The sequence below is a fragment of the Sus scrofa genome, chromosome 1, assembly GCF_000003025.6.
Source record: "Sus scrofa isolate TJ Tabasco breed Duroc chromosome 1, Sscrofa11.1, whole genome shotgun sequence".
Classification (NCBI taxonomy): Eukaryota; Metazoa; Chordata; class Mammalia; order Artiodactyla; family Suidae; genus Sus; species Sus scrofa.
Genome location: NC_010443.5, coordinates 130,224,542 through 130,249,210, shown reverse-complemented (window position 1 = coordinate 130,249,210; position 24,669 = coordinate 130,224,542). Strand labels below are relative to the sequence as shown.

General features: G+C 39.7%; 1 protein-coding gene across 1 annotated transcript in view; it reads right to left on the bottom strand.

Annotated features, from left to right (window-relative positions):
* Positions 1-24,669, bottom strand: part of INO80 (INO80 complex subunit) — a 139,923-nt gene that overhangs the window by 92,417 nt on the left and 22,837 nt on the right. Inside the window, exons 2-9 of the mRNA XM_003121588.5 lie at positions 15,505-15,688; positions 15,117-15,286; positions 14,961-15,028; positions 12,682-12,864; positions 8,591-8,711; positions 7,149-7,363; positions 1,438-1,491; positions 416-619 (exon numbers count right to left, since the gene is read on the bottom strand). Of these exons, the coding sequence (XP_003121636.1) occupies positions 416-619; positions 1,438-1,491; positions 7,149-7,363; positions 8,591-8,711; positions 12,682-12,864; positions 14,961-15,028; positions 15,117-15,286; positions 15,505-15,647 (1,158 nt within the window). The 5' untranslated portion in view covers positions 15,648-15,688. The remainder of the gene's footprint in view (positions 1-415; positions 620-1,437; positions 1,492-7,148; positions 7,364-8,590; positions 8,712-12,681; positions 12,865-14,960; positions 15,029-15,116; positions 15,287-15,504; positions 15,689-24,669) is intronic.

Sequence of the window (24,669 nt, the reverse complement as noted above, 5' to 3'; positions counted from 1 at the left end):
AAAAATCCTACTGTGGACTGGGTCACTACAGAGGCACAGGTTTGATCCCTGGCCCAACACAGTGGCTTAAAGGATCTGGCATTGCCACTGCTGTGGTGTAGGTCACAGCTGCAGCTTGGAATCGATCCCTGGCCTGGGAACTTCCATGTGCCGCGGGTATGGCCATTAAAAAAAAAAAAAAAGAGAATGGAGGAAATTAGCACAGAAGAAGAGCAGTGAGGGCCAGGGAGAGGGCCTTACTAAAAGAATAAAAACAGAATTGATATAATGGACTAAAATCACTATATTCAAAATTATATCCTAAAATATTTTTTCAATGATTTCACTGGTTAGATTTATAATTTATGAAATATAAACTAATCTCTGGATATGGCTGCAACAATTATGGTTTTCAAACTTCATGATATTGCCCTACCTCTCGCATTTCCTCATCCAACTTCCGCTGCTCCAAGGCTTCCTTCTCTGCACGTTTTCGGTGTTCCTTTTCCACCTTCTCATACTTTTTCCAATACAGAAGCATCTCCTTGGTGAGGCGGCGGGCACGAGGTAAGGTCTCCTTACAGTTTTTCTGGGCCTGCAGGGCAGCTCGACGCACCTCCTTCATGCACTGGTGGGCAAGCTACAGAGGACAACAGTGTTACCACAATGGAGAAGGACCCAACATAGGGCCAGTTCTCCGTGAGCTCTAAACTACAGCATACCTCAATCTGTTCAGGGCACACGGTCCTCCTACGGCCACATCTCTTTCTCCCCTAATCTGATTAATGTCCCTGTACAGTACTATGAGCCAGTCCCAGACCACAAAGTACTATCAGGGATGAGAAATACACAAACATACTGCCTCAGAAGACAAAAAAAAAGTATAATAACCTCAGATATTCTGGGAAGTTCTGAAGTATTATCACACACATTAATAATAATAGCTGCCAATGCTTATTATATGCTAGGCAACACTCTAAGCTTACCATATATTAAACTCATTCATTCTCCACAAAACCCTATAAAGTTGGTATTATCATCCTCATTTAATCTATAGATGAGGAAATGAGGATGAGTAATTAGCCCAGGGAAACATAACTAGTAAGGTCACCTCATCTAATCTCCTAACAATACTCAAAGAAAACATGTTAATCTCCTCTAAGGGAAGGTATTAATATCATCATTTCTTAGATGAAGAGACTGAGCACAAGATGATCCTATGATCTGCCCAAAAAATTAGAGTGGGGTACAGTCTTACCCAAAAAGGTATGAAAACTAGAAATGTGAAAAAGAGCAATTTTATTTACAAAATAGATTGAGAACATTCAAAAAATCTCTTTAGGACTATTCAATTCATTATCAACAGGTCACAAGAGACAAGGGAACCAACCAGAGACCTAAATAACAAAAACATTATTTCAACAAAACAAAATGGGAAATATAAAACTATAATCTTACCTTGCGGCTATTAGTAAGAAACAGGTTACGAGCTGAAGCTTTCTGCTTGTTGGCCTAAAATATTTAAAACAATATTTCATTTAGAATTCCTTTCTGAAATAAGAGTGCGTAGACTAGCATTGTCCTTTATTTACCTTGAAAATTAAAAAAAAATAAAATATCAAACCAAGCATATTCAAAACACATTACTTCTAAGAATCCTCCAAATGTACCAACTCAAAACCACAAGTAAAGCTCCTAAAACCCCATTAAAAAGAAAAAGCTGGTGTTGTGGTTGCATTCAAAAGAGTCTTCTGTATATTTCTGGAAAGAATTAAGTTATATTTAAGGCTTAAAGTGGACTAAGAAAATATAACAATGCACCTTTACCCTAGTACCATCCTGATTAAATATTCTGCTCTCTAGGGCCAATCTGCAAAGAAGCTAAGACAGCAGGGCACTCAGACAAAGAAATACTTAGAAGAAAGGTAAACTACCCTCCCAGTTTGTGATATCAGCCCCATCTCCAGCCAGGGCAAACCCACGGCCACTAGTACTTAATTTATGCCACCACTTGACCTCATTTTCACCAAAAGATCCAAAGCAGGCTAGCACAAGATGACTTAGTAGCCCACAACCCAGTCTGGAGCCGCTTATTATGTCTTCCACTTCAGTCAGGAAAAAGAAAAAAAAAAAAACAACCTTCAATAAAGAAACCTGATTTCCCATGATGGTCCATTATTTGATGTGGGAGAGAAGAGTCAGAGCTGAGTGGCTCTCTGACTATTAAAGAGCTTTTCCCCTGATTTCTAAAGAAACAATGAGTTCAAAGTAATACAAAGGGCCTGAAAGCCATTTCTATAATATTGCCACCTCAGACTATCTGCTTAAAGGAATTTTAGGCCTTTTATCAAAAACTTTCTCTAATTCTTAAGCAGCTACTGTCACTTTAAAGGATAAGAAACTCAAATATTCCCACTGAATTCCTCATCATCAGAAGTGCATCACCTAAAGCCTCTTCACCAGGTATGAAGCAAGCTTTTCTGTAACTTTCCCCATTAAGAATGTTCATACAAACTCAAGAGGCACATGAAAAGATGCTAACCACTAATCAGATGTGGTATATAAAGATGTGATACATCTAAACGATGGAATATTAGCCATAAAAAAGAATGAAACAATGCCACTTGTAGCAACATGGATAGACCTGGAGATTTTCAAACTAAGTGAAGTAAGTCAGACAAATCCAAGTATCATGTGATAGCACTTATATGTGGAATCTAAAAAAAATGATACAAATAAACTTTTTTACAAAATAAGAAACAGACTCACAGACAAAACAAGTTTATGGTTAGCAAGGGGAAAGGTGTGGGGGGATGAATTAGGAGTTTGGGATTAACATATGTACACTACTACACATAAAAGATAATTAATAAGGACCTATACTATATGGCACAGGGAACTCAATATTCTATAAAACCTACATGGGAAAATAATCTGAAAAGGAATGGATATATATGCTTATGTATAACCGAATCACTTTGCTGTACACCTGAAACTAACACAACATTGTAAATCAACAATATTATATTTTAAGAGTTTTTTGAATATTAAAAGAATGTTCATATAAGTCAATAGGCACATGAAAAGATGATCAAAATCACTAATTATCAGAGAAATTAAAATCAAAACAAAAATCATACATCACCTCATTTTGTCAGGTGAGGACAAAAGGACAACAAATGTTAGGAAGGATGTGGAGAAAAGGGAACCCTTGTTTGCTGTTGGTGGGAATGAAAACTGGTGCAGCCACTGTGAAAAGAGTATGGAAGTTCCTCAAAAAAACTGAAAACAGAACTACCATACTGTTTAGCAATTCCACTCTTGGTTATATGTCCAAAGAAAATGAAAACAACTAATTTGAAAAGATACATGCATCCCAATGTTCATAGCAGCATTCTTTACAATAGCCAAGATATGGAAGCAACCCAAGTGTCCAATAACAGATGAATGGAAAAGAAGATGTGATACTGACACACATACACACACACACACACACACACACACACACACACACACACACACACAAGAATATTAGCCATAAAAAAGAATGAGGAGTTCCCATCGTGGCTCAGTGGTTAACGAATCCGACTAGGAACCATGAGGTTGCGGGTTCGGTCCCTGCCCTTGTTCATTGGGTTAAGGATTCAGATTTGCCATGAGCTCTGATGTAGGTCGCAGACGCGGCTCGGATCCCGCGTTGCTGTGGCTCTGGCATAGGCCGGTGGCTCCAGCTCCGATTTGACCCCTAGCCTGGGAACCTCCATATGCCGCGGGAGCGGCCCAAGAAATAGCTAAAAAGACAAAAAAAAAAAAAAAAAAAAAAAAAAAAAATTGAATCACAATGTTATACACCTGAAACTATTATAAATCAAGTATACTTCAATTAAAAAAAATGCTTATATATACACTCTCTTTCCAGAAATACAGAGAAAAATAATTGTTAAGTATAGCAGCGCCATCATACTAAGGGATCAAAGCTAGTATCACCAATACTGGAAGAGATGTGTCCAGTGCCTCCTGATGTGATATACCAAGAATATAATCACTACTCTAATAATCCTGCCAAAAACTCGTAATTCAAATCTAATCACAAGGAAACATCACATCAATTCAAGTACGAAAACATTCTAAAAAAATAATGTACTCTTCAAAACAGGTGTTGTGAACGATGAACAAAGATGATGATTGTTTCAGAATAAAAGAGATTAAGGAGATGTGACAACTAAATGCAACATGTGCCTCTAGATTGAATCAGGGCAGGGACAGGGGGAAGACTATAAAGGACATTTCCCAAACAACTGATAAAGTAGGAAAATAGCCTGTGGGTCAGGTAACAATTTTTATAACTGCACTGCAGTTATATATGAGAGGATTTCCTTTCTCTTCAGAAATACATACTGAATTATTACAAGTAAACTCAGTACAAAATCTCAAACTAATCTTCAAAATGGGTTAGGAAAAATGTATGCACTTATGTACCAAAGCATATTAGGAAAACAATTGCTAAATATAAGTAAAAAATAGATGGCAGTTCCTTGTATTATTCTTGCCATACATTTTTATTTTTTATTTTATTTAAAAAAAAATTTTTTTTGTCTTTTTGCTATTTCTTGGGCCACTCCCACGGCATATGGAGGTTCCCAGGCTAGGGGTCAAATCGGAGCTGCAGCCTCTGGCCTATGCCAGAGCCACAGCAATGCGGGATCCGAGCCGTGTCTGTGACCTACACCACAGCTCACGACAACGCCGGATTGTCAACCCACTGAGCAAGGGCAGGGACCGAACCTGCAACCTCATGGTTCCTGGTCGGATTCATTAACCACTGTGCCACGATGGGAACTCCTCTTGCCATACATTTTTAAAAGCTTTTTGTTCTGAACAAATTTTATTTATTTTTCATTCCAGTTAATGCACAATATTCTATTAGTTTCAGGTGTACAGCAGTAATTCAGTATTTTTATTTTGGGGGGGGCTTTTTTTTTTTTTGGCATTTAGAGTCGAACCTGCAGCATATGGATGTTCCCAGGCTAGGGGACGTTCCCAGGCTAGGGGTTGAACCGGAGCTGGAGCCACTGGCCTACGCCACAGCCACAGCAACGTGGGATCCGAGCTACATCAGTGACCTACACCACAGCTCATAGCAACACCAGATCCTCAACCCAATGAGCAAGGGCAGGGATCGAACCCAAGTCCTCATGGATGCTAGCTGGGTTTGTTAACTGCTGAGCCACGACGGGAACTCCAGTGATTTAGTATTTTTAAAGATTATACTCCATTCAAAGTTATTACAAGACAATAGCTATAATTCCCTCTACTATACCACAGAACCTTCTTGCTTATGTATTTTATTTGGACCCGCCTATGGCATACAGATGTTCCTGGACCAGGAATCAAACCTGAGCCCCAGCAGTGACAATGCTGAATCCTTAACTGCAAGACCACCAGGAAATTCCTATTAGTAGTTTGTATCTCAAAGCCCCTACACCTAATTTGCCCCTCCCCCCTCATTCTCTCCTCTAGTGACCACTAGGTTTGTTTCTCTACATTCGTTTTACTCTTTAGATTCCACATATAAACGTTAACATACAGTATTTGTCAGGAGTTCCCACTATGGCTCAGCAGGTTACAAACCCGACTAATATCCAAGAGGACATGGGTTCCATCCCTGGCCTTGTTCAGTGGGTTAAGGATCCAGCATTGCCATAAGCAGTGGTGTGGGTCACAGATACAGCTCAGATTTGGCATTGCTATGGCTGTGGCACAGGGCAGCAGCTACAGCTCCCATTCAACCCCTAGCCTGAGAACTTCCATATGCCTCACGTGAGGGCCTAAAAAACAACAATAGAAAACAGTTTTTGTCTTTTCTGTTTGACTTATTTCACTATGTATAATATTCTCTAGGTCTATACACATTGATGCAAAAGGCAGCCTTTCATTCCTTATTATGGCTGAGTAATATTCGTTGGATATATATAATGCATCCTCTTTATTCTCTCATCTACTGATGGGCACTTAGGTTTTTTCCACCTTGGCTTTTAAATAGTGTTGCTATGAACACTGAGGTGCAAGTATCCATTTTTTGTTACGGCCACAGCTTTGGCATATCCAAGTTCCGGAGGTTAGGGATCGAAGTGGAGCTGCAGATGCTGGCCTAGGCCACAGCCACAGAATACTGGATCTGAGCTGCATCTGGGACCTACACCGCAGATTATGGCAATGTCAGATCCTTAACTCACCGCGAGGGGCCAGAGATCAAACCTGCATCCTCACAAAAACGATGGCGGGTTCTTAATCTGCTGAACCACAACAGGAACTCTGTATATTCCTTTTTGAATTAGCGTATTTTGTTCCCTTTGGAATAATGCCCAGGAGTAGAACTGCTGGATTATAGGGTAGTTCTACTTTTAGTTTTTTTTTGGGGAATCTCCAAACTGTTTTCCATAGTGGCTGTACCAACTTATATTCCCACCAAAAGTGTAGGAGGGTTCCTCTTTCTCCACATCCTCTTTAACATTTGTTATTTATGGTCCTTCTGGTGACAGCCATTCTGATCGGTATGAGGTGATAACCCATTTTGTGTGTGTGTGTCTTTTTAGAGCCAACCCCACGGCATATGGAAGTTCCCAGGCTAGGGGTCAAACTGGAGCTGCAGCTGCCAGCCAAAACCACAGCCACAACAATGTGGGATCTGTACCTCATCTGCAACCTACACCACAGCTCACAGCAACACCAGATCCTTAATCCACTGAGTGAGGCCAAGGACTGAACCCGAGTCCTCATGGATACTAGTCGGATTCGTTTCTGATGCACCAAAATGAAAACTCCTACCATTTTATTTTAATTTCCTGTACTGTCACCTATAAATGTGCAATTATCACATATCTCTACTGCCATATGTAAGAAAACTATATTCCTTCTTCAAAGAAGTTTCCCTCCATTTTTGTGGCTAAGGAGCATAACACATGAATTATGTTCCGAATTTTGGTCACGAAACAAGTTAACTGAAGAGAATACTATTCAGGATTCTCTTAATTCCAACAGATTTTTTTTTTTTTTTTTTTTTTTTTTTCCCTGAACCCTCTCAAAGTATCCAGCTCTCACAGTTTCCTCGCTGGAGGACAGGAAGAGACAACATTCTAGGCATCTCCAATCTGGAGGTACTCACTTACCTTTGGTAGTTCCTTTTTCACAATGCTGAGCCATACTTTCCTGCGACGGGCATTAAGCTGCTCAATGGATAAGTGCTTCTTCTTGGTGCCAGGAGGAGGTGCATCATGAGAGAACTTGGCAAAGACTTTGGTCTGGTGGTGGTGGCGACGAGGGGATTCTTCAGAGGAAACTTCTTCATCTTTTCGCCTTTTTTTCTTCACTTTTTTCAACTTAGCTGCAAAGGAAAGAGACCCTCAGAACGTTGCTTTTCTTCCCTTCCATAAGAAATAGCCACAAAACCTCACTTTAAGAGAATTCAAGGTTCTTTCCTCATTCCACTGAGACTAACAATGTTCATCCCTTTATCTATTCAGGTACATGAATATTCCAAGAAGAAGATCATATTACTTCAGAAAAGGACACTGGATACTCCGTCTGTTTACATGAAAGAGGAACAGCAGAGAACCTAAGAACTGAATTTGTTTTGAACCCAATAATGGGAAAGGAGGCTTATGAAATAGCATGAGTTCAAGCAATGATTAAAAAGAAGGAAACATTTCTATCTGCTTGCGACGCAAGGTGATTAAGGAATATTATACATTATACAGAAATTTAGGAGTTTCCGTTGTGGCGCGGCAGATACAAACTGACTAGGAACCATGAGGTTGTGGGTTGGATCCCTGGCCTCTATCAGTGGGTTAAGGATCCAGCGTTGCCGTGAGCTGTAGTGTAGGTCGCAGACACAGCTGGGATCTAGTATTGTGGTGGCTCTGGCGTAGGCTGGCAGCAATAGCACCAATTGGACCCCTAGCCTGGGAACCTCCATATGCCACTACTGCAGCCCTAAAAAAAAAGGAAAAAAAAGAAAAGAAAAGAAAAAATTTAGTTTGAGGGGAAGAGTGGAAGGATGAGAAAATATAGAGATAAACAAGGCAGTTAAGGAAAAAACAGAAGAAGGCTGAAAAGAATATTTCTGAGTAGGGTTCATGCCTTTAAGAGAATAAAATCTGCCTAATATAGACAGTCTAAAACTTTCCTATTTCCTTCCTCATTTGCAGCTGCTTGCAGCTCAGTAAGAGAGGAAAAGACACTTCCTGGCATACATACAAAAAACACTACAAAAGAGCATCAGGAGGTGATGTATTTTAAAACACTACACACAGCAATAATTATAATTTACTCTGTATTCTTCAGGTTACTCTTCATACTTTCCTGTATATAACCAACTTCTTCTTATCACAAACATTTTCAATACTTGGAGATTATGTAGAAAAAAAAAAAGGATTAAACTAAGGTTAGTAGTATTTAGAATTAGTAATTAATTAGGTAAGGGAGACTAGGGCTTTTCAGATACAGTGAATTTTTACTACACAAATTATGTTCAAAGTCCAAACATAGCAGCCAGTCACATAGTCCTGAGACTAAGGATGATTAAAGGCAGACGGCAGGTCAATATGCTCACCTTTAAGTTTCTTTTCTTCCTTGAATTTCTTTTTTTTGGGTCCAAGAAGGTGCCGTTGCTGCTCATAGAAAGGGTCATATGTGGAGAGTAGGCCTGCACTGTAGTATTGGTATTGTTGCAACTGAAATAGGCAAAGATGATGCTTAGAAGGGTCTGTCTGGGTCCTAGAGCACAGTCTTCAAATTATCTTTACTAAAGAAAGCTGAGCCAGAGAAAAACCATATTTCCTACATACAGCATTCTTCTCACAAAGAAACCAAGAAAGATTTAGTATATCAAAGTGAACTATTTCCTTAAACTTCAAAACAAAATAGGTCCCTGGCTATGCACATGGCCAAGTTGTTGGAAATAACTTTTTAAAAAAAAAGAAAAAAAAGAAAAAAAAAAAACTTTGATTCTGAATCTCCACCAGAATATTTACTTTGTCCTGACACATACTTATCACTGCAGAAAGGTCTCCTCTTAGATTCATCAACAAGAAATAAGCCATATTTCAATTACCAATATGTCCTTAGATTTAATAAGGTCGCTGATGCCTACTTTCCTGGCTCTTAGTTTTTGGTTTTATTGAAGCATGTAAAAGTTCCCCGGCTAGGGATGGAACCAAATCCCCAATCACTAGACCACCAGGGAACTCCCCTCAGCTCTTAGTCTTTTATATATATTGGTTGTATTTTTTTTGTCTTTTTAGGGCCACACCGTCAGCATATGGAGGTTCCCAGGCCAGGTGTCCAATTGGAGCTGTAGCCACTGGCCTACGCCAGAGCCACAGCAATTCGAGATCTGAGCCACGTCTGCGATCTACACCACAGCTCACGGCAACGCCAGATCCTTAACCCACTGAGCAAGGCCAGGGATTGAACCAGCATCCTCATGTATATTAGGTTTGCTAACTGCTGAGCCACAACAGGAACTCCATTATACACACACACACACACACACACACACAATAATTTTAAGGCCACATCCACAGCCATCTGGAAGTTCCCAGGCCAGGGTTCGATTTGGAGCTATATATAGCTGCCAGCCTCTGCCACAGTCACAGCAACGCCAGATCTGAGCCACGTCTGCAACCTACACCACAGCTCACAGCAATGCTGGATCCTTAACCCACTGAGTAGGGCCAGGGATCAAATCTGAGTCCTCATGGAAACTAATAGAGTTTGTTACCACTGAGCCACCATGAGAATTCCCTTAGTCTTCTATTTGAATAGTCCCCAGCCATCCCAATTCTCCAATCTTTCAAGTCTTCACTCTTCATTTGTCACTAAGAGAGTCTAAAAATATTATGCATAGTGTCTTTGTTGCCAAAATTCTAACATATGAATAGTTTTTTTTCTGTTCAGTGAGTATCTTTTCAAACATTTCATATAAATTGACTTCTAAATGGGTTCCTGTTGTGGCTCAGCAGTACTGAACCCGAAGAGTATCCATGAGGATATGGGTTTGATCCCTGGTCCCAGTCAGTGGGTTAGGGGATCCCACATTGCCACAAGCCACTGTGTGCCATGCAGTGTAGGTCATACACATGGCATGGATCAGGCGTTGCTATGGCTATGGTGTAGGTCAGCAGCTGCAGCTCCAATTCAACTGCTAGCCTGGGAACCTCCATATGCTGCAGGAGTGGTACTTGAAAAAAGAAAAAAGACTTCCAAAGCTCAAATTTACCTATTACTAATGGGTAAATATAAAGATACATAAACTTAGATAGTCCACTGGTGAATCTCTCTCCTGAATTATAGCCAAATGACTTGTTAAAGGACCGAAACTTGGACAGCAGAGTGACAGAGAATTATTAATGGTCTTCTGTCAAAGCATTCATTGAGCTGTATACTTAAAATATATGGACTTTTCCACACCTGTGTTTTACTTCAATTAAGAAAAAAACCACAAGTTCCCGCTGTGGTGCAATGGGATTGGCGGCAAATTGGGAGCACTGGGACGCAGGTTCAATCCCCAGCCCAGAAGAGTAGGTTAAGGATCTGGCATTGCCACACCTGTGGCTTAGGTCAAGCCTGCAGCTCAGATCTGATCCCTGGCCCAGGAACTCTATATAACATGAGGCAGCCAAAAAAGAAAAAAAAAAGGAAGACCAAATATTTTGTGTACCAACTGCCACAGCTCTGTATTTTAACAAGGGACTCTTTGTCTAAAAAAAAAAAAAAAAATCAGGAATTCCCATCATGGCTCAGTGGTTAATAAATTCAACTAGGAACCATGAGGTTGCAGGTTCAATCCCTGGCCTTGCTCAGTGGGTTAAGGATCTGGCACTGCCGTGAGCTTCGGTGTAGGTCGAAGACATGGCTCGGATCTGGTGTTGCTGTGGCTGTGGCGTAGGCCAGTGGCTACGGCTCCGATTAGACCCCTAGCATGGGAACCTCCATATGCCTAGGGTACAGCCCCAGAAAAGAAAAAAAAAAAAAAAAAAAAAAAATCAGATATGTTACTATTTATCACTTCTACAGGTTTATAACCCTTAGCATATTATTAAAAGCTTTCTGAAGTAGCTTTGGACCTTAACTAATTGCTGGAAAGTTTTCAGGTCTTCAAATTTTCTATTGCTCATTATCTACAAAGTGCTACACTTCTGACAAAAAAATCAGAGGTTTTGGTAATAGCATTCAAATAGGTGCCACTTGAAACTATTATCAGGAGTTCCCATTGCAGCTCAGTGGTTAACGAATCTCACTAACATCCATGAGGATGCAGGTTTGATCCCTGACCTCGCTCAGTGGGTTAAGGGTCTGGCATTGCCATGAGCTGTGGTGTAGGTCACAGACAAGGCTCAGATTCTTCGTTACTGTGGCTATAGTGTAGGCTGGCAGCTACAGTTCTGATTCAACCCCTAGCCTGGGAATCTCCATATGCCTTGGGTTTGGCCATAAATAGCAAAAACAAACAAACAAAAAACAAACAAACAAAAAAAACCATTATCAATCTAATGTTACTATGTGAAGAAAAGGAGTTTTTCCAAGATAGGAATACTTCCAAAGAGCAACTACATTAAAAAGCAACCATTAGAATTTAAGGAGTTCCCGTCGTGGCTCAGCGGTTAACAAATCCAACTAGGAACCATGAGGTTGCAGGTTCAATCCCTGGCCTTGCTCAGTGGGTTAAGGATCCGGCGTTGCCATGAGCTGTGGTGTAGAGATTGCAGACACGGCTTGGATCCCGCATTGCTGTGGCTGTGGTGTAGGCCAGAGTGGCTACAGCTCCAATTAGACTCCTAGCCTGGGAACCTCCACATGCCACGTGAGCAGCCCAAGAAATGGCAAAAAAAAAAAAAAAAAAAAAAAAACCCAACCACTAGAATTTAAAATGGTACAGCTGCTTTGGAAAACAGCTTGGCAATCCCCCAAAGGGTAAGCATAGTGTTATCATATGACCCCATGATTCTTTTCCTGAGTATATACCCCAGAGAAATAAAAATGCATGACCACATCAAAAACGTATACACAAATCTTCATGGCAGCATTGTTCATAGGAGTCAAAAAGTGAAAAGACTCACTATCTTTACCTATGATTCATAACACCCCAAAAGTAGAAGCAATCCAATTACTTTATCATATGATACATGGATAAATAAAATGCAGTATGTCTGTACAATGGAATATTATTTGGTAATAAAAAGGAATGATGTCCTGATACATGCTACAACATGAATGAACCCTGAAAACACTATGCTACATAAGAGAAGCTGGAAACAAAAGACCACATGTTGTTTCACTTATACAACATGTCTAGGATAGGCACACTTAAAGAGACAAATGGCAGACAGAGAGCTACCTGGGGTTGAGGGGAATGAAGAGAATAAGGGGCAAGAGCTAAGGGGAGTGGGGTTTCTTTTGGGAGTAAGAAAATATTCTGAAATTAGATAGTGTCAATAGTTACAAACTCTATGAATATACTACAAACTGAACTGCGGATTCTTAAAAGGCTGAATTTTTATGTTATTACAGTGAAATATATTTCAATTATTAGAATCACCACCACCATTTAAATATAAAGTTAAAATGACGTATTTTCAATTAATATAAACCAAAGGGTAAATACCCAGCATGAAGATTTGAGATTTCTCCTGATACTCTTACCTCCTTGTCTTTACTATACTTATTCTGGTGAAGTTTCTTATATTTGTGCAGACGCAACATATTATGAAGTTCTTCTCTACTGAGATTGAGCTCTTCTTCTTCTTCTTCATCGTCTTCTTCTTCTTCTTCATTGTCTTCACTCTGAGAATCTGCCTCACTGGACTCATCACTTAGCAGAATGCTCTGAAAAAGGGAGGAAATGAAAATGGAACCTCTGCTATGAAGCAATTCCTTTTTATAATCAAAGCAGTTTTTCCAGATACCAAAACAATGACAAAAACAAGTAGAAGACAGTCTTTCCAGTTTCCCTTTTACTATTCTTTACCAATTCAACTGAAAAACAAAAGGATACCAATTAAACCTAGTGGTCATGAATTAAAGAGTATTAAAACATGGGAAATGCTATAAATAGAAACAAGGCTAAATTTCACTTAGCACATATGCTACACATAAGATAATTTAACTAATGTCAAATACCAGGACAAAAAAACCTAAACAAAACCTTAAAAAGTACTATAGTACATAAGAGAATATAGAAAGCAAGCTATGATGGTTAATGAAGGAGAAACAACCCAAAAAGCCTTTAAGTGACGAATGGATAAACAAAATGTCATGTTATCCAGATTACAAAGTATTAATGAGCCACAAAAAGGAAGAGTACTGACACATGACACAACATGAATGAACCTTGAAAATACTATGCTAAGTAAAAGAGGCCACATAAAAGGCCATGTTTTATGTTTCCATGTATATGAAATGTCCAAAAGAGGCAAATTCAGAGAGACAGAAAACAGATCAGTGGCTGCCAAAAGCTGGGAAAAGTAGAGAATGGGTTAACTGTTAATGAGTAGTTTCTTTCTGGAGTAATGAAAAACTTCTGGGAGTTCCTGTCACAGCTCAGTGGTACTAGTATCCATGAGGATGCAGGTTCAATCCCTGGCCTCACTCAGTGGGTTAAGGACCCTGAACTGCCACAAGCTGCAGTATAGGTTGCAGATGCAGCTCATATCTGGCATTACTGTGGCTGTGGTGTAGGCCAGCAGCTGCAGCTCAGATTTGACCCCTAACCTGGGAACTTCCATAAGCCTCAGGTGTGGCCTTAAAAAGAAAGAAAATAGAAAGTTTTCTGGGATCAGATAGTGGTGATGGCTGCACAAACTTTATGAATGCACTAAAAATTGCTAAATTACATACTTTTTTTTTGGTATTTTTAAGGCCACAACTGAGACACATGGAAGTTCCCAGACTAGGGGTCGAATCGGAGCCATAACCGCCAGCCTACAATGCTGGATCCTTAATCCATTGAGCAGGGCCAGGGATTGAATTTGAGTCCTCATGGATACTAATCAGGTTCATTACTGCTGAGCCACAACAGGAACTCCCCTAAATTACATACTTTAAAAGGGCAGATTTTATGGCATGTCCATTAGTTTCAATCTTTTAAAATGTGATGGTTACACATAAAGGTTACTATACTACCAAAAAGTTTAAAACCTCACTGATATGAAAAAAAAAAACCTTTAAAACAGGAGCCTTTAAAGGGCCTGGTGATTAAAAAAATGAAACAAGATCTTTAAATTATTTTGAGCTCAGTCACAAGAAAAGTATGAAATAAAGAAATAATTAGCTTCAATAGAAGAAATGCCATCCTAAATTCAGTTTAGCTAATGAAAGTAATCCTGTAAAAGTGTAAATGAGTCTATGTCACTCCCTGGCTTAAATATACTCCAACTGCTTACCACTGTAACTAGAGTTAAAATACAACTTCTGTAACATAGTGTACAAGGCTCAACGTGATCAGCTAACCTTAGCTTCTACCGTCTTTTTTCCCCAAACAAACCAAGTTGCTTCATTTCTCAGCACTTTTACAATTGTTCCTTCTGACTGAAATGCTCTTAATGTAAGCTCCTCAGGGCAGAAAGCCTTTCTATCTGCAAGGGCATCTCCCAGTACAGGGAATGAACTACTCAGGAACTAATAAAAAATAAATTAATAATTCTGCTTGTACTCCCTCACTCAGAATAGTGCTCCATTCTCAAAAATACCTATGAAGGAGTTCCCTTGTGGCTCAGTGGGTTAAAGGATCCAGTGATGCCATGAGCTGTGGTGTAGGTCACAGAGGCGGCTTGGATCAGTGTTGCTGTGACTGTGGTGTAGGCCAGCAGCTAAAGCTCCAATTCTTCCCCTAGCCTGGGAACCTCCATATGCCTCAGGTCCAGCCCTAGAAAAAGACAAAAAAAAAAAAAAAAAAAAAAAAAAGATTCTGCCTCATCTCTTACCTTTAGCCACCTTCTGCTTTTCTTCAACTTAGAGAAGTTATATAAATTCCCTTTGTCAGATTTTGATTCTGTATAGAGAAACAAAGAATAAAAATATGAAAGGACTACTGCCTTAACAGAACCAACAGCCAAAACGGGATCTCATACCACACTGACCTGACTGCAGAACTCCATTCAATGAGTATGTGTTTAACATTCCAGAACTGCTTGCTCCAGAAGTTTCACCAAGCAATGAATTTGGAGGTTCTTCCTTAACTTGTATCAAGGGATCCCCAGACTGGGGCAATAAAGGATTACTGTCATCCAGTCCATCTTCACTTTCATCACTATAAATTGAAAAATGGTGAAGCCACAATAAAAGCTGACCCAGCAAAATATTATAATTTATGGTTATGAACACTTTATAGAAGTATTTTATTTGAAAGAAAGAAGAAAAAAAAAATCAAACATCTCAAAACCCATAAAACACTTTAACCCTAAGATCTACAGAAATAATGAGAATCAGAAATGTAGTGAAACATACTGGGAAGATGGAACAGCATACCTAGAAATATTCCTATTGAAGATGGCTGACGTTTGTCGCAGGAAATGGTCCAACCGAAGGGCCCTCTCCAAGTATTGAAGATAGAGGGGCTTTGCGAGCTCAGTATAGCCGCCATCGTCCCCGGCACCCAACTCCGAGGCCATAGAACAAATCTGTCCTCATGCACAAGTTTCTGACTGCACGGCTATGGAACAGAGACACAAAGCAAAAGGTTAAATACTATTTATTCCCCCTCTATTTTGCCTGCTTGCTATCAATGTGAAAAGAAATCAGACCTTCTAGAACACAAGAGAATATAGCAATCTGCAGAAAGATCTCACCAGGCACTGCCTCCTAATTCAAAGACAGAAGTTAAAAGGATGAGAAAAACAACAAAATACAGAAATACTGTCAACTGACATAATAAAATTCATGAAACAGTACCTTAAAATATTTACCCAATTCCCTTTCACCCTACAATTATTCACAATTATTCAAATCTGTACCACAAGTTTACTGTTGTACACCTCATCTAAACATCCATTAACTGGTAAATGGATAAACAAAATGTGTATGTCTATACAACGGAATATTATTGGAGTTCCTATTGTAGCTCAGCAAGATAAGGACCTGACAATGTCTCTGTGAGGATGTGGGTTCAGTACTGGCCTCTCTCAGTGGCTTAAGGATCTGGCACTGCCATAAGCTGCAGTTTAGAATGAGGATGCAGTTTGGATCTGGCATTGCTGTGGCTGTGCTGTAGGCCAGCGGCTGCAACTTTGATTCAACCCCTAGCCTGGGAACTTCCCTACCATGAATGCAGCCCTAAAAAGACAAAAAAAAAAAAAAAAAAAGGGAAAAACCTGCACCATATAATATAAAAATATGTCAAGTCACAATGGAATGTTATTCAGCAACAAAAAAGACTAAACAACTGATACATGTAATAACATGAATGAACTTCAAAAAGTTAAAGAAGCCAGCAAAAAAGAAAAGGGAATTTCCTGGCGGCCTAGCAGTTAAGGATCCAGCGTCACTGCTATGGCTCAAGTTCGATCCCAGGCCAGGGAACTTCTGCATACTGTGAGCATAAAACAAAAACAAAATCAGAAACAGACTCACAGACATAGGAAACAAATTTATGGTTACCAAAGGAGAAAGAGGAGTATAAGACAAATTAGGACTATAGAATTACCAGATATACAGCACTATATTAAAATAAACAATAAGGATTATTGTATAGCACAGCAAACTATATTCAATGTCTTATAATCAGTTATAGTGGAAAAAAATCTGAAAATGTATATCCATAAAACTAAATCCCTTCGCTGTATACCTCAAACGAATACAATACCGTAGATAAACTATAGTTAAAAAAAAATGCTGCTTAGCTCCCGCCTAAGGTTTCATTACAAAATAAACGACCTTATTATCTACTTATTTTGGGTAATAAGAAAAACGGTCCTCATTAAGGGGGTATGAAGGTATGACTACAAAGAAATACTCAGTGACTCAAAAAGAGCTATTTTCAAAAATAATTCCTCAGTGATTGGCTACATAATATGAGGAAGTCAAAACCAATTTGTCCAGGAAAGATTAGAGTTACTTCTATGGTCTTACAGTGTTCAATTTAAGTGCCCCCTTGTGACACCAATACCAATCCTACAGTCAGATTCTCCCAGAATTCACCTTTATAGCATATCACCATTGATAGCTGAAATAGCAGCCATGAAATAGAACTCTCTTATATCCACAAGGCTAAAGAGAGGGGGTGCTAAAAGCATGAAGTTCCTGACATATCTCCACAAGAAGAAATCTTATGATGATATCTGGAGAGTCAGGGAGTATTTTTAAAGGCTTTGATTAGATCTTTATTGTTGTAAAATACATTTTAATCATTTTTTATGTATAAAACTCGGTGGCATTAAGAACATTCACACGTACTTACACACCCAGACTACTGCTTCCTAATTTGGCTTCCCACCTCCAGATTCTTCTCACTCTATCTTTGCAGCTACTGCCAGATCAGTATTCCCAAAACATCACTCTGATTATGCTGTTATCCCTCAACAGCTTTCCAAAATTCAATATAGTCTAAATTCCTCAACTTGAAATTCAAAGACCTTTATCATAAGGCTTCAAGTTACTTTTGCAATTTAATCTTTTACTACTTTCCTAAAATCTACACAGATTAAGCATACCCTGAAAATGTCTCCTAGCTTCCTGTCAGATCCATTCCAATCTTCAAGGGAAGAGCTCTTTAAAATTCGCCTAATCACAGGCTCTTAGCGCCATTTCAAAGGATAGAAGAACTATCAATATATGCTGTCAGAGCAATTCACCAGTGATTGCCCTGGTGCATTACCCTGAACTCTGGGCTCTTTAATGGTTATCCTGCAACTGGACGGTGATCATTCTTCTGCTCCTCTGACTAGAGATTGACAGCAAGAGTAAAGTATCTGCCTTCAAATCATATTCTCATATATCAGACTTAGCTATCTGTGTTCAAGTATAATCTTGGACTGACTGATCTGCACCGTTTAATTACTGCCTATGCCTTTACGGATGCTATCTTGCCCTTACTCTATGAATAATGTCCCCATAAGAAAAGTCTTGGGAGTTCCCGTCGTGGCACAGTGGTTAACGAATCTGACTAGGAACCATGAGGTTGCGGGTTCGGTCCCTGCCCCTGCTCAGTGGGTTAACGATCCGGCGTTGCCGTGAGCTGTGGTGTAGGTTGCAGACGCGTCTCAGATCCCACGTTGCTGTGGCTCTGGCGTAGGCCAGTGGCTACAGCTCCGATTCGACTCCTAGCCTGGGAACCTCCATATGCCACGGGAGCAGCCCAAGAAATGCCAAAAAGACAAAAAAAAAAAAAAAAAAAGAAAAGTCTTGGACTTCCCATTGTGGCCCAGCGGGAATGAATCCAACTAGTATCCATGAGGATGCGGATTTGATCCCTGGCCTCTATCAGTGGTTCGGGGATCCGGCATTGCCATAAGCTGTGGTGCAGGTCACAAATGCAGCTCAGATCCCTTGTTGCTGTGGCTGTGGAGTAGGCTGGTGGCTACAGCTCTGATTTGACCCCTTAGCCTGGGAACTCCCATATGCCATGGGTGCAGCCCTAAAAAAAAAAAAAAGGAAAAAAAAAAATGTCTTACCAAGCTGAAATAAAATCCTTTAAAGACAAAATGAAATACCCTATTCCAGGTAACACTTTCAGATTATTCTCAGCTAAGACTGTTGTCTTCTTTGAACTTCTAAATGGTTATTTATACAAAGCATGGCACTTATATGATCTCATAGTCTACTTACTTTATACACGGACTCCTTAGCGCCCTTACTAAACTATAAACTATCTGGGCAAAGAGTCCCTATCTCATGAGTCCTGATATTATAAATGAATATATATTAATTTTCTTTTTCTTTTTCTTTTTATGGCCACTCCTGTAGCATATGGAAGTTCCCAGGCTAGGAGCTGAAATGGAGCTGCAGCGGAGGCCTATGCCACAACCACAGCAACACTAGATCCAAGCCACAACTGCCACCTATGCCACAGCTTATGGCAACACTGGATCCTTAACTCACAGAATGAGGCCAAGGATTGAACCCATATCCTCACAGAGACAGCCGTTGGGTCCTTAACCCACTAAGCCACAAGAGGAACTCCTTAACTTGCTGTTAAAGCATAGTTTTAAACGTCAAGGCTACAAAACTCTAGTTCTAATGTTACTTTCTATATAAAGACAATCTGTAGTCAATGACCATAGGCATCTACTCCCATCCTGGACATATGATTTAGGGACGAAAGTTTAAATAAGACTTCAAAAGCCAGGTAACAAACTTAAGCAGGTTCATTCATTCATTATCTATCCTTGCTGAACAATGACAGGAGAATAGATGAACTAAATATCTTTCAAGGAATCCTCCATAAAATTTGTCTTTCAGGCAAGCTTAGGTAAATACGGAGAGCTGAGAGATCAAAGTATTATTTCTAGACAAGAACCTGAAAAACACCTGCACCAATTGCTGATTCTTACCTGAGGACAGGATTTCCATCTTCCTTCAAATAAAAAGCCTAACAAAGACATCTACTTCAAGAGAAAGCCATCCTATCTCTCGATGGAAATGAGTTAAGAGGCATTGTGCAAATAGTAGTCTAGTCTAAGAAACAGTTTATAGGAGTTCCAGTCGTGGGCAGCAGAAACAAATCTGACTAGGAACCAATGAGATTGTGGATTTGATCCCTGGCCTTGCTCAGTGGGTTGAGGATCCAGCGTTGCCATGAGCTATGGTATAGGCTGCAGACATGGCTCAGATCTGGTGTTGCTATGGCTGTCACAGAGGCCAGCAGCTACAGTTCCGATTCGACCCCTCATCTGGGAATTTCCATATGCCGCAGGTGCGGGCCTAAAAAGGCAGACAGACAGACAGACAGAAAGACAGACAGACAGACAGAAAAGAAAAGAAAAAAGAAACAGTTTATAGTCTGGTTTTTTAAACAGCATTTTTAAGGGAAAGTGGTGAGTTTTATTTTTTTTCCTAATAGCAATGTTAAGAACAAGATATATAATGACTACATCATAAAATACTAAAGTCACAACTATGGCCTTTAAGTATTTGTTCTAAGACCTACACAATTAAACTTTTCACACTTAACTCTATTTTCACTTCTCATTTCTATCTATAAATGCAGCCCCAAATTGGTTTCATAACAATTATTTGGAGAAGCATTTCCCAAAGTTTGCTTCTCTGAGTACTAGCTCAAAATATTAACAAATGACCACTAATATTAAAAATATTTAAGCATTAAAGTCAGACTTAAGATTCTTTGGTCTTTAATATGTTAATGTGCTCTTAGCATCTCTCTCCAAGAGGAATTCCAAACTTATCTGACCATTCTTTGGCAAACTACCCATCAAAATATCTCAGAGAAGACAAAGAAGATATCAAAATATCTCAGAAGAGTGAGAATCACTGATTTAGTTAGATATCTAAAAGTGTTCAATCATATCTGCCTTTAAGAAGTAATCCCAGGAGTTCCCATTGTGGCTCAGCAGTAACAAACCCAACTACTATCCGTGAGAATAAGGGTTCAATTCATGGCCTCACTCAGTGGGTTAAGGATCCAGCATAGCTATGGCACAGTCCAGCAGCTGCAGCTCCAATTCAGTATAGCCTGGGAACTTCCATATGCCGCAGGTGCAGCCCTAAAAAACAAAAAAAAAAAAAAAAAAAAGAAGAAGAAGAAGTAATCCATACACAGAGTTCTCCCATGCTCAGTGGGTTAAGGATCTGGCGTGTTGTCTCTGCAGTGGCCTGGGCTGCTGCTGTAGCTCAGGTTTGATCCCAGCCCAGAAGCTTCCACATGCAGCAAGGATGGCCAAAAAAAGGAAAAAAAGAAGTAATACTTACATTTGCCAAGGTTAGTACAAAAAAGGCTGAATAAAAGTAAAGTTCTTGTGAGAACAATTATAGCTTTAAAGCATTTAAGAGACTAAAGACAGTATGTAGCCGGTTATTAGCTACAGCTTATATAAAAGGCCAAATATTAAAGTAACAAAATAAGTGGATTTCCCACCTTCACTCCCCCATCACTCAGGCAATCTGTAGCCTAAACCTATTACGACTGAAGGTGATACATCACTTAAAAGATATATACAGATAAAGTGCCATGAGAGTTCAAACTGTTGTTATTACTTACAGGTGTTAAACCATGTTAAATGTTAAATGAGGAATTTGCATTATTTACAAATATCCCTATCTCTGAATGAGGAAACAGCAGGTTAGGGTATGGATCCTTTATAATGTATGTATGGTCAAAGGAACAGAAAATGAAAAGTGTGATGAAAAAGATCATCTAAAATTTAATGCTTCTAACACTCCACAAAGAAAAGCCCAGGCCAGGAGCTCACCTTGCGGTTCAGTGGGTTAAGAACCTCATATAATGTCCATGAGGATACAAGTTCAAACGCTGGCCTTGCTCAGGGATCAAGGATTTGGCACTGCTACAAGTTGTAGATGAGGCTGGGATCTGGTGTTGCTATGCCTATGGCACAGACTGCAGCTGCAGCTGCGATTTGACCCCTAGCCTAGGAACTTCCATGTGCCTTGGGAGCAGCCATAAAAGAAAAAAAGAAAGAAAAAAAGCACAGGCCAAATGGCTCCACTGGTGAATTTTACCAAACATTTAAAAAAGAATACCAATACTTCACAAACTCTTCAAAATAACAGAAACAAAAATTCTATAATGCCAGCATTACCCTAATTTCAAAATCAGGCAAAAACATCACAAGAAAACTAGTCAGCCCTCTGTATCCACAAATGCAGAACCCACAAATATGGAGCACTGACTATGCCATTTTATATAAGGGATTGAGCTTCTACAAATTTCAGTATCTGCAGGTGGTTCTGGAACCAATCCCCCATGGATACCAAGGGATAACCATATAGACTAACATCCCTTAGAACACAGACACAAAAATCCTCAGCAAAATATAGGTGACCCTTGAACAATGTGGCAGGGGGTGGGGCTGGGACACCAACCCAACTTGCAATAGAAAATCCAGATATAACTTTACAATCAGCCCTCCAAATGTGTAGTTCTGTACCTGTGGTTCCATATCCACCTATTCAACCAACCACAGGTGGTGCAGTTTGGAGTTACTGGAAAACAATTCACGTAAAAGTGGTTCCATGAAGCTCAAAGTCATGTTGTTAAAGGGGCAATTGTATTAACACTGAATCCAGCAGCATATAAAAAGAATCATACACCATTTCTTTCTTTTCTTTTTTTGGCCGCCCTTGTGGAAGTTCCCAGGCCAGGGATGGAATCTGAGATACAGCTGGAACTCCTATACAACATTTCTAAGTAGAATTTATACAAGGAATGCAAGACTGGTGTAATATCTGCATATCAATCAATATGTTATACTACATTAAAATGACAAATTGATCACTTGATCTTCTCAAGAGAAACAAAAATTATTTGACAAAATCCAACACTATTTCAAAATAAAAACACTTGACAAACTAGGGATAGAAGTGAACTCCCTCAACCTGATAAAGGACACCTACAGAAAACTCACAGCTAACATCATACCTAATAGTGAAAGACAGAATGCTATCCCCCTTAAGATCAGGAACAAGACACAGTTGTCTGCTTTCATAACCTCTGTTCAAAATTATACTGAAAACTCTAACTAGGGCAATTAGGAAAGGAAGGAAGGGAGGGAGAAAGGGAGGGAGGGTGAACATCCTGATTGGAAACAAAGAAGTAAAACTCTCGCTATTTATAGATAACATATCTTGTATATAGATAGATAATTCTAAGGAATGAACTAAAAATTAGAATAAACAAACTCAGTAATCTTGTAGGATGCAAGAACAATGTACAAAAATCAATTACATTTCTATACAATAATAATGAACAATCTGAAAATGAAATTAAGAAAATAATTCCATTTATAGTAGCATCAAAAAGAACTTATAGTTAACCAAAGAACTGTAAGACATTGCTGAAAAAAATAAAAGAACTAAAAAAATGAAAAGACACCCTATGGCTCACAGATCAAATGACAACCTTCCTTCTTTCTTCCTTTCTCTTTCTCATTCCTTTCTCTTTCTCTTTCTCATTCTTTTTCTTTTTTGGTTGCCCTATGGCATGGCACATGGAGTTCCTGGGCCAGAGATCAGATCTGGGCCACAGTTGTGACCTATGCCACGGCTGCAGCAACACCAGATCCTTAACCCACTGTTCCTCACGAGCAATTAAACCTGCATCCTGGTGCTAATCCCGTTATGCCACAATGGAACTCCTGATAATAACATTTCTAACAGGGCAACAATATTAAACATTGATTTCTTTTTTTTTTTTTTTTTTTTTTTTTGTCTTTTTGTCTTTTGTTGTTGCTGTTGTTGTTGTTGCTATTTCTTGGGCCGCTTCCGCGGCATATGGAGGTTCCCAGGCTAGGGGTTGAATCGGAGCTGTAGCCACCGGCCTACGCCAGAGCCACAGCAACGCGGGATCCGAGCCGCGTCTGCAACCTACACCGCAGCTCACGGCAACGCCGGATCGTTAACCCACTGAGCAAGGGCAGGGACCCAACCCGCAACCTCATGGTTCCTAGTCGGATTCGTTAACCACTGCGCCACGACGGGAACTCCTAAACATTGATTTCTATCAAAATTCAAGCTGGCTTTTGTTGAAGAAATAGACAAGCCGATTCTAAAATTCATAAAGAAATGCAAGGGATATAGGAGAGGCAAAATAATCATGAAAATGAAGGGCAAATTTAGAAGACTCATACTTCCAATTTCAAAACTTACTACACAGCTGAAGCAGTTATTAAGATGTGTAGTACTCACCTAAGGCTAGAAATACAGATCAATGGAACAACTGAGAGTCCAGAAATAAACCCTTACATTTAGAGTCAACTGATTTCCAACAAGGGTGTCAAAAGTAATTCAATTGGGGGAAAAAACATCCTTTTCAATAAATGGTGTCATGAGAAGTGGACAGTCACAGGCAAAAGAATGAAGTGAAACTCTTCCTTACACTATACATAAAAATTAACTCAAAAGAGCTCACAGACCTACCTACATTAGAAAAAATCTTAGGAGTTCCCATTGTGGTTCAGCGGTAATGAACCCAAACAGTATCCATGAGGATGAGGGTTTGATCCTTGGTCGCCCAGCAGATTAAGGATCCAGCGTTGCCATGAGACGTGGTGTGGGCACAGACACAGCTTAGATCCTGAGTTGCTGTGGTGTAAGCCAGCAGCTGTAGCTCCAATTAGACCCCTAGCCTAGGAACTTCCATATGCCACAGGTGTGGCCATAAAACAACAAAGAAATAAAAAAAAAAAAAAAAAAAACTCTTTTCTCTTCTCTACCGTCCTCTGTGAAGCTGAATTAGCTCCTTGCCATGTCTTCTCACAAGACTTTTGAGAATCAAGCAATTCCTGACCAAAAAGCAAAAGAAAAATCATTCCATCCCCCCATGGATTCGAATGGAAACTGGTAATAAAACCAGGTACATGGAGTTCCCGTCATGGCACAGTGGAAACGAATCCAGCTAGGAACCATGAGGTTGTGGGATCTCCCTGGCCTCGCTCAGTGGGTTAAGGATCTGGCATTGCCATGAGCTGTGGTGTAGGTTGAAGGCGCAGCTCGGATCCTGCATTG